General features: G+C 37.5%; 2 protein-coding genes and 1 long non-coding RNA gene across 3 annotated transcripts; 2 read left to right on the top strand and 1 right to left on the bottom strand.

Annotated features, from left to right (window-relative positions):
* Window positions 1–4,500: 4,500 nt before the first annotated feature.
* On the top strand, window positions 4,501–6,401 carry LOC130091351 (serine/threonine-protein kinase pim-2-like). The gene is made up of 6 exons (XM_056259178.1): window positions 4,501–4,877; window positions 4,968–5,062; window positions 5,286–5,336; window positions 5,424–5,802; window positions 5,906–6,082; window positions 6,276–6,401. Exons 1-6 carry the CDS (start codon window positions 4,865–4,867, stop codon window positions 6,362–6,364), a joined length of 804 nt encoding a protein of 267 aa, XP_056115153.1. The 5' UTR covers window positions 4,501–4,864; the 3' UTR covers window positions 6,365–6,401.
* A 9-nt stretch (window positions 6,402–6,410) lies between these two features.
* LOC130091355 (uncharacterized) lies at window positions 6,411–7,157 on the top strand. The gene is made up of 2 exons (XR_008807802.1): window positions 6,411–6,491; window positions 6,653–7,157. It is a non-coding gene; the product is annotated as an uncharacterized LOC130091355 (long non-coding RNA).
* A 969-nt stretch (window positions 7,158–8,126) lies between these two features.
* On the bottom strand, window positions 8,127–9,525 carry mespba (mesoderm posterior ba). The gene is made up of 2 exons (XM_056259179.1): window positions 8,780–9,525; window positions 8,127–8,362 (listed from the first exon to the last, which is right to left on the bottom strand). Exons 1-2 carry the CDS (start codon window positions 9,434–9,436, stop codon window positions 8,309–8,311), a joined length of 711 nt encoding a protein of 236 aa, XP_056115154.1. The 5' UTR covers window positions 9,437–9,525; the 3' UTR covers window positions 8,127–8,308.
* Window positions 9,526–10,239: the final 714 nt, after the last annotated feature.

Raw genomic sequence — 10,239 nt, 5'->3', positions numbered from 1 at the left:
AAAGAAAATATTTTAAAGAATATTGGTAATCTGACAGTTGACAGCACCCAATGACTTCCAAAAATACTAAGGAAGTCAATGGGTACCGTTCTGGTTACTAACTGGTTACTTTAAAATATCTTCTTTTGTGTTCAACAGAAAAAAGAAACTCATACAGGTTTGAAACAACATGAGAGTGAGTAAATGATGACAAATTTTTTATTTTTGGGTGAACTATCCCTTTAACTACCTACAACGAGTTGAAATGTTAAATGCAGAACAGTTCTTTAGTCGCATCAGCATTTCAGAGAAGTTTTGCTTTAGTGCAGCACTCTCTCTGAAGCTGACCAGCCGTAATGAAGAACTTATATCTGCGCTTATGTGTATGCCTCATGAACAGTCCAGAGTATCTGGATATTTCAAGGTCAGTGCGGACAACATGTTTGATTCAGATATCAAATCCAAATCCTCCACTGACTGACAAACAAACACAGTAGCTCTACCAACAGAAAGAACATAGTTGATCTGGCTTCTATCAAAATATGTGTGGAGAGGACCATGAGAAAAACACAATCACATCACAGCCATTCCTCAATTTAACATGATTAACACCACTTTGATTGCATTCTTAGCTAGACATGAAATTTTGACCTCAGGGGTCTGAATATGACACCTTCTTAGGGCTCCTGTAGTGATGAAGCAGATGATGGTGGTGGACGAGATCAGTGACCGCAGTTCCCACAAACAGAAGTGTCGCATTTGACTCCTGCATCAACAGAGACACACATACGCACAATTATATGCATTTTAATGTTATCTAAAAGGTTTTAGCGATGTGCTCAAAAAATGTGACCACAATTGATGCTTTTAAATTATTTTACATATCAATTTTAACTAGATTTAAGATCGTTTCTCAATGTTTAGTTTCTCAATCACAGGTGTGAAGTTACACCTCAGAAATGTTAACAGGAATCCAAGTTCTCATGTATTTCAACATTATTCCTGACAGGCATTTTGGTTTTCAGCTAAAAAAAATAAAAAAATAAACTTAACTGTTTTGGCCGTTCATTTAGCCTACTCGACAATAGCGTTTTGGGGGCCTGAAAACACAAACATTTGAAAACAGGATTCAAAGTGCAAGTTTTTGAAAAATACACCGTTGTCTATAGAACCATTAAGGGTTCTGGTGCTTCATATATAGAACATTTGAGGGGTTCCCATCATGGGATCATTTTATGGATTTAGTTCTATATAGAACCCCATGAAACATTTTTTTCTAAGAGTGTAGATTGCAGATATGGCATTAAAATGTAATAAACCTGATTAACCTACCAGAATGAGAGGGTGTCATTTCTAACCTAATTTGGGGGATTTCCTCTAACTTAGTTTAACACCCATGTGATTATGAGCCGATTAACACGTGATTGTTACACATTCACACATTTTAATTGTGTATTTGCCTTCCAAGATGAAAGAGCTGAATGTGTGTATTTGACATTGGGATTTGCACATCAAATATCCCTTATTAGCTGCCAAAATAAACTTTGTGGGCTAATTCCACAACATACTGTAATTCACACACAACTGTTCTATGCATTTAAAATGCAGCTCACTCACAGTCACATTATGTAACGTGAGGGGGGTCTCAAAAGCTAGATTTAGGCTAGACTTAGTGGCGTGAATGGCTTTTCACATGCAGTTGAACTTCATTAGCAACAATAAGCTTCACTTGTCACCATCTGAATACACACCACATCTGAAGGATCATGCCTGGTGCTTAGATGGAATCTACAACACACAAAATAACTAATATTTGTGACCATCAGAGGTCAAAGTAATTTCCTTTCTGGTTATTGTTTTAGTTAAATCATCCAGGATGTCACATTTGCTTCGCTTATTATGATGCAGCCCTGTGCCAGATTCAATAGCTTTGCTTTTACCAGATTCTTTGAAACAGAACATATCAGACATTCTCTGGTTGCAACACATTTTAAACAGGGAAACAGATGTGAAAACATCGAATGAGGGTGAAATATAGTCCAAAAACTCGTACAAATCCATTATGAACAGTTTTGCCCAAATACTTAAGATCTACTCTTAACTTGTGTTGTTTTCTGAGGGAGCCTGAATGTTGGGGGATGTATTAGTGCTTAGAATAAACTACTTTTGGCAGTACCATGGTACAGTTGTGTACCATAGGGTAATATTTTGATATATATATACCTTTGTTCCGAATGATTACCATAGTATTTACAGAGCGCTCCAATATGCATGGAAATAGAGAACACTGAAGGACACTGAATGTCCAGAAACCTTGCCATTATATACACTACTATGCTAAGGTTTGGGGTTGGTACGATTTTTGAATGTTTCTGAAATACATTAATTTACAAAGATTTTTTTTTCTGTTTTAAAATATTTTAAAATGTAATTTATTCCGGTGATGGACAGACTGATTTTTTTTAGCATCATTACTCCAGTATTCTCTTCAGTGTCACATGATCCTTCAGAAATCATTCGGCTGATTTGCTCAAGAAACATTTCTTCTCATTATCAATGATGAAAATAATTTTTTGCCTGATTCTTTCTTCAAAAGAACAGCATTTATTTTAAATAGGGTACAACATTTGTGTTTTTGTCAGTGTAAAGGTCTTTACTGTCACTATCGATCAATTTAAATGCATCCTTGCAAAATAAAAGTAGGCTGTGCTGTATGTCCATTTACCATAATAGTGTGGTAAAAAAAAATATCCATAGTCTTACAACAAAATTGTCGTAAAACAGTCATAAATCAACAAACTATAGCCTATATTCACAACGCGGATGAAAATGTTTACTTTTTTGCTTTTGAAAAAGTACTATTCTTTTACACACCAAGACGTATACTGACATCTAGTGGCAGGTTTTTGGATTATACTTGGATTTATCAAATTAATCCTGAATACGGGAGTAGTTGAGGAGCATGTTGGGATATGTAGGCTAGTTTTCCAAGCACGTTAGACATGTTCAAGTTATAGCTAAGTATGATGTGTATTTTGTTTGCTTTATGCCAAATATGTGCCATATATTACTCCTCTCTCTTTCCAACATTTAGGTGGTAGAAACCATAAATTAATTAGTGACAAAATACTATTTGTGTCATATAGCTAGATGGTATGATGGCTTCTATAAACATATAATTGACCATAGTGTACATTTATGCCACTTACAAATTGCCTGGAGATGAGCGCGCTCCCGCTTCACTTTATAGCGATCTGCCACGCCATATTGGAAGCGCCAAAACGATAATTTGTTGTTTGAATTTCGTAATTAAACTTAAAAAATATGAAAGCTGAGGAGGCTTTTGTGATTTAGCCATAGGGATTTAGCGCATTGTCTGTGTCCTCTTTGCTCCGTGATCTTTTTCACTGCATGACAAAATGGACGTGTGTTGCGAGAGCGCTGAATGCGCGAGAGTTGGCAACCTTTATATCGTGTCTTTAAATAAAGTAGCAAAATAAATGTGAATATGTTTATATTGTTAAAAACACAACAGAAAACTTTGTTAGGATATTTTCTTGCTGCTGCAGTAGCCGCTACGTTTTAGCCTATGCATTTTTATAAAACTGTTCACTTCAAATGTTGAGATTTTCTACACAATGTATTTAGCAGACATTATACTTAATATATATTTATTTTTAATAAATAAACATATGTTTGCAACTTAACTGTACAATGTTTATAACTATTTAGCCGTTTGTAGGCATTTTATTAACTGTAAATAAAATAAAAAGTTCAATAACCTTTTTAAAGAAATTGTACAGTCATTCAGATGTAATTCTATAAGCATGAGGATACCATAACATTTTAATATAGCCTAATATTTAAAGGAAACATTAGCCTTACAACACAACAGACTTTTTTCCCCTCAGCTGAGTGACGTCAGAGCCAGTGTGACATCATAATGAGTTCGATTATTTAGTCGCGCGTTATTGCAACTCTTTACTCATTTACTGAGTTTGTAGCTGCTTTAGTGTGATTGATACACAACAGCGATTCATTATGGGACAAAGAAGTTCACGAGTACAACCGTTCACGGATAGCGAGCAGGTTCACGACCTCCATCACCGTGACCGCACACCAGGCTCAAACCCCAGCAGCTGCACGGCGGAGAAACATCTTCCTCATCGGCCTGACGAGAAGAAGCCTAAGGGAGAGGCAGCCCAGCCTCCCATCTCTCGTCTGAAGAGGAAGAAAAAGAAAGTGGGTGACTTCAACATCTTTAAGAGTCTCTCCTTTAGATGGAAGAAAGAATCCACCAAAATGAGCTCAGATCAGAGTGAGATGAAGGATCAAGAGACGGAAACATCCAGGAGAATTACCGACGGTAAATGACAACCATGTTATGAGAATATATATTAAATATCCTACATGAAAAAGTCACTTAATTTACACTTAAATGAGTAACGGCAACTTTTCTGCCCTTAGGATGGTTTTAAACAGACTTTTTTTTCTCTCTATAGGCTAATAAAATAATATAAGTAACCTCAAAAGTGTAAAAATTTGTAATATTATACTTTGTACTTTAAAAATCAATAGGTGAACAATTAGTAATTTACTTTAATATCAAATAATCGCTTTTCCTAATAAATCAGTATTTTTAGTTTTTACCATTTAATGGACTGCTAGCTAACTTGTGCTGATATTCTCCTCTTTAGATCAAAAGTCTCTACAGTGCATCTCTAGATGTGTAGAGGTCATTGATCTCGAGGAACCTCCTGTCGATGATCCTGAAGTCCTTCCCGCTGCTGAGCCTCTGGTGCAAGAAGAGCTTCAAACTCAAGTCCACGACGCTCCAGTCCGTCTGACAGCGGGTGAAACGTCTCCTCTCCGTAACCAAGAGAACATGAGACCTGAGGGTGAGTTTCCTGCCACAGTCCTCAACAATAATCTCACAATATTTGCAAAGCACCACTAAACATTGTCTTCTTCTCTTCATCTTTTAACAGACGACATTTGCTGCCGATATACAATTGGCCGTAAGCTGGGGCAAGGTGGATTTGGTGCCGTCTATGAAGGCACTCGTTTGGCGGATGGCCAGAAGGTTTGACTTTTTAAAAAAACTTACCACTACTAGTTTAGCGAATTGTTTTTGATCTGAATTATTTCTCATCCTTTGATCTCTCACTTTATCCTATGCAAGACATCTTACTGTATCATATATTCACTAGTTATGGCTCTTCTTGACCTGTTAGGGTTTAAATTATTGCTTGGAATTTATGATATGATCTCTACACACATTAATTGCTTTTTGTTTTGTCCATCAGGTGGCAGTGAAATTTATCCTAAAGACGGAGTGCACAGAATGTATCAGCATTGTGAGTAGTAGTGATTTTTCAGCAGACAAACTGAGTTAAATCCCTATTTAAAACCATCTGACATCATATAATGTTTCTTTCTTCCAGCCTGATCATCCCAACCCCCTTCCCAAAGAAGTCGCTCTGACAATCCTGGCCAGTAAAAACGGTCCAGCGATGGACATCATCAAGCTGCTGGACTGGCAGGACCAGCAGGACTTCTACGTCATGGTCCTCGAGCGTTTCTCGCACTGCATGGATGTGTTCGACTACGTGGCACGCAGCGGCGGCCGCATTGAGGAGAAGTATGCGCGGCACATCATGTGGTCGGCAACACTAGCCGCTGATGCGTGCTGTCGCCGTGGAGTTTACCATGGCGACATCAAATTAGAGAACCTGCTTATAAACGTCAAGAACCACGATGTCACACTCATTGACTTTGGATCCGCCGATTTCCTGACAGAATCTCCCTACACGAGTTACCGTGGTGTGTATTAGTTCTCAAAACTCTTGTGAATCAGTTGACTCAGCACTCGTATGCTAATGCTGTGGTAGAGACTTACACATCAGACAAACACTCTTTCCTCCAGGCACAGATTTGTACTGCCCTCCCGAGTACAGAATGAAGGGCGAGTTTCACGGAAAGCCGGCGACGGTCTGGTCTCTGGGGATCCTCTTGTTCAGAATGGTGTGTGGATACTTTCCAGATAGTTTCGACTTCTACAGCACCAATATGAACACCTGGTACAAACCTGGCTTGACAGAAGGTGATTTGTTTATTACTTCAAGTACAATTCTAATGCAAAACCTCATAGGCTGCTTTATAGGAGGTGGCTGTATAGATAATGCAGGAATTTGTCCCGGGTGTCTGACCTGGAGATCTCACAGCTTAGAATGATGAAAGTAGAGCGGATGTAAAGTTGACGGTAATAATCAGACGTCTCTCCATCTTTCTCACAGATTGCTGCGAATTGATCTCCTCCCTTCTGCAGCAGAAGCCAGAGCGTCGGCTTGATCTGGACAGGATCATTCAACACAAATGGTTTTAGGTACTGTGCCATGAGCTGAAAACTATTTAAGATGCATTTTGAATGATTGATGAAAAAATCCACCAAAACAAGAGCTCAGGATGAGATGAAGGACCTGAGACGGAAACATCCAGGAGAAGTACCGACGGTAAATGACAACCATGTTATGAGAATATTGAACTCTATGTTGTTTCCTGGAGCTTTCACTTCATAATTTACACCTAAAAATGATAAACTGGAAGTTTTCTCACCTGTTCTTAGTGTAATTCATTTTTTCAATAAAACTCATTTGTGTTTTATTTGTTCCAGGTGTAAGATCGGTCACAGTCACTCCAGAAGTGTGTGTTCAGCCGTGTGTCCGGCGCACTGAATCGACTGGACTCTCCATCATCCGCTTTAGCCTCTTGCATTTTGGCGTGAAGCAGCAACATTAGCATCTGACGCTATTGCTTTCAGAAGGATGTGGAAATAAATCATTGCACTTTTGTAAATACAAAGAGAGTTGATTAGTTCCTCTGAACAGCCGCAGAGGTTCCTGTCAGAACTTCAGAGATCTACTGTCAAGTCAAACAAAAAAAAAGTTATTAGAGATGATGTTACATACAGTGTCTTCAATTTAAGATTTGCCGCATAAAATATTATATCAATAATCATATAATATATTATAAAATGTATCTATTGTTACTACTGTAATGCCATATTACATTTTTATGGCATCTCCTTCAAAGCTTCCAGATTCTATCATTTTTAAATATTTATTTTAATATAGATTTATTAATTATTATTTATTAGTTAAAATAAACAGAAAATAGTACACACTTTGCTGAAGTGATTGTTTTGAAAAAGTATTCGATGCAAAACATAGTACTTTAGCTAAAGTGTTTGCCTTTTGCCCCATCCTGGTGATTCTTTGACCTCCAGAGAGCAAAGCCCTCCTCGCCACCTCGCACATTTATAGGATTTTTAGGTGAAACACACCACTTTAAAATTTTATTTTCCGACAAAAAACTTTTGATCCATCAATGTTCAATTAAAACATAGGACTACATATTTTTCTGCAATCATTTAGAAAAACACATGTGCTATTTAGCTCAAAGAAAGAAAAATACTTTTCAAATAATGTCGTAAACTATACAGAGAACCATGTCATGATGAACTGTTATTAAAGGTTAATTAACAACTGTTAACAGCCTAATAATACTTTTATAATAATAATAATAATGTTATAACTTTTTAATGTAAAAATAATGAATATGTAAAATAGTCCTTTTGTCGCATAATGCTCCTCTAGAATTATTTTTTCTCGCTAAATACAGTTTATGGCCACTGAATGGCTTTTCTGAGGTAAATGTAACATTATGTGACATTGTATAGGCTCCATGTTGAAACTGCATGAGAAAATGGACGTGTGGTGCGAGAGCGCTGAGAGCGAGAGTTGGCAGCTCTTTTTTTAAATAAGGCATTTATTAATACTCATAAACATTTCATTGCCATTAAAGTAAAATTACTGAATCTAAACATAGGCTAAAAAAAGCTCATGAAAGAAAAATGTCAGACGGACTTGCATCTGAAATGTGTGTATGTATATATATATATACAGTACAGTAAAGCATACACACACACACGCAACACTTTTAATGAACATAATAATAACTAAAATTCAAAAATTTTAATCAACACCATGCAATGTAGGATCTGTAAATATCCAAAAAGGACAAGAACAAAAGAAACTATTTTAAAAATGTTTTATTATAAATACATATCAAATATAGTTTTGTATTTACAGAGAACAGACATTGATAACACATACAACTTAAATTATAAGAATATCAGGATTAACTTGGGTTCACATTTATTGCTCTCACAAGATAGGATGCCAAACGTCCACATGTACACATTTACTGTACACAAAACACAGTAGTAGGTATCAGTCTTGCTTTGGATGTGATGGAGAGGTTTCTGCTGTCAGCTCCAGTTTCCTTGAGGAACAAGATGATAGCCTAAGTTTCTCCCATAAACCTGAAATAGAGGATAGAGAATTAATTAGAGACATCTCGCATCTAAAAAAAAATATACAATTCAATTTTAAACTTTAAAATTCCATTTTAAAATATATTCGAATAGAAAACAGTTGTGTAATATTTCACAATATTACTGTTTTTACAAGGTTAGAGTATAGGCCAGGGACATATTGGCCTATATATATATATATATAAAACTAATGATAGTTGCGACAGAAGTGAATCAATCAAAACTAACTTTAGCTGGACAATAACATTTTTCTAGAGCTGCTGTAAAGCCAAAACAATCTGTTACTTTAATTTCCTATTATCACTGTAAAGCTGCTTTGAAACAATCTATATTGTTAAAAGCGCTATATAAATGAAGGTGACTTGACAATACATCTACAATTTAAAAATATACATTTTTACATACCTGGTATGTCTGTGTTGATTGAGCACACTGTTGTGACTGGACGAAACCGTCTATATTTGCAGAGACGTTTTGCTCTGTTGAATGTTGCTGTGGATACTGATCCACACATTGCACTGTATGACTTGGTTTTCCCTCATACTGTCCATCACAGTGACCGTGACACTGTCCCGGCCCGACGCAATCTCCAGCCATAGACCTGCACTGAAAATAGCCAACGATCTCTGGAGAATATGAGCAGCCGCTGGAGTTGTGCTTCAGCTCTTCGGCACTCAGACCCAGCTGAGCTGACAGAAACGAGATGTAGCCTATGGTGAGCCGGAGCGTCTCAATCTTGGTCAGGGTTTGGCCCACGGGAGCTACGGACGGAGGCAGGTACGTCCTGAGATGGTGGAGGGCTTTGGTCAGATCCCTCATCCTCAGCTTCTCCTTCTCGCTGGCGTTCTGCCGTTGCTCGCTTGGGTTCTTCAGCCTTAACCTGCGCTTTCTCTTGTCGACACATGTAGATTTGACCGATTTGGAGCATGCAGGCTGGGTCCGGTGGGACGGGGAGAAGCCCTGGTCTGTCGAGACGGTGTCCGGAGAGGAAACGCTGTACAACTCCGACTCCGAGCTTGAATAGATCCACTGGTTCTGCTGGCTGCGGCTTGAGCTTTCCATATTGTGACCCTTGAGTGTGAATGAAGGCTGGACTGAGGGCTGGAGGTTTATATGTGGGACTCAGAGGTGCGAGGTGACACCTCTGCAGGCTTACGGTAGCCATCGCTGTCTCTCAGACCACAGGACTCGGCCTGGGTCTGTCTGGGAAAGGCTTGGAGAGGCCACAGGAGCAGAGGTGTGAATTTTGACTCCTCTTCAAAACAACAAACCAGTGCAGCTATTCTTCCAGTGAACTGATCTTGTACATCTGAACAAACAATGTATGGTTTCTCTTTAATCTGATTTAATGTATCTATGAAATTCATCTCTGATGAATCACAAAAAAATGGGTGAAAAAAGTATTCAATTCTGTATGTGTAAAAAGCACTATCTCACATAAAAATTGTCATAAAGCAAAAAAAATACAGCAATCACACCAATAAACATCTAATGTTAAAATTTTAAAGAAATTAATACTTTTATTTAGCAAGCATTAAATTAAAGGAAAGTAAAAAAGGCAAAATATTTATACTTCAAATAAAGCTGTTCGTTTGAACTTTCTACTCATTTAAAGATTCTTAAAAAAAATGCTGCATGGTTTCCACAAAAATACTGTTTTCAACATTGATACTAATACGAAATGTTTCTTGAGCAGCAAATCAGCTATCAGAAGGATTGCTGAAGGATCATGTGACACTGGAGACTGGAGTAATGATCAGTTTTTGATCAAATAAATGCAGCCTTGGTGAGCATAAGAGACTTCTTTCAAAAACATTTAAAAAATCAGGCCGACCCTAAACTTTTTAACAGTAAGTAACAATATT

Source organism: Rhinichthys klamathensis, unplaced genomic scaffold, assembly GCF_029890125.1.
Source record: "Rhinichthys klamathensis goyatoka isolate OS25496 unplaced genomic scaffold, OSU_Roscu_1.1 h1tg000165l_1, whole genome shotgun sequence".
Classification (NCBI taxonomy): domain Eukaryota; kingdom Metazoa; phylum Chordata; class Actinopteri; order Cypriniformes; family Leuciscidae; genus Rhinichthys; species Rhinichthys klamathensis.
Note: the sequence above shows the minus strand (reverse complement) of the source record. Positions and strands in the feature narration are given on the sequence as shown.

Excerpts from the sequence above, each read along its gene's own strand:
- LOC130091351 (XM_056259178.1), top strand. Across the intron at positions 5,063-5,285 it reads GTTTGGCGGATGGCCAGAAG|GTGGCAGTGAAATTTATCCT; the intron begins GTTTGACTTTTT and ends TTTGTCCATCAG. Across the intron at positions 6,083-6,275 it reads CAAACCTGGCTTGACAGAAG|ATTGCTGCGAATTGATCTCC; the intron begins GTGATTTGTTTA and ends TCTTTCTCACAG.
- mespba (XM_056259179.1), bottom strand. The coding sequence starts at position 9,436 with ATGGAAAGCTCAAGCCGCAGCCAGCAGAACCAGTGGATCTATTCAAGC. Across the intron at positions 8,363-8,779 it reads AATCAACACAGACATACCAG|GTTTATGGGAGAAACTTAGG; the intron begins GTATGTAAAAAT and ends CCTCTATTTCAG.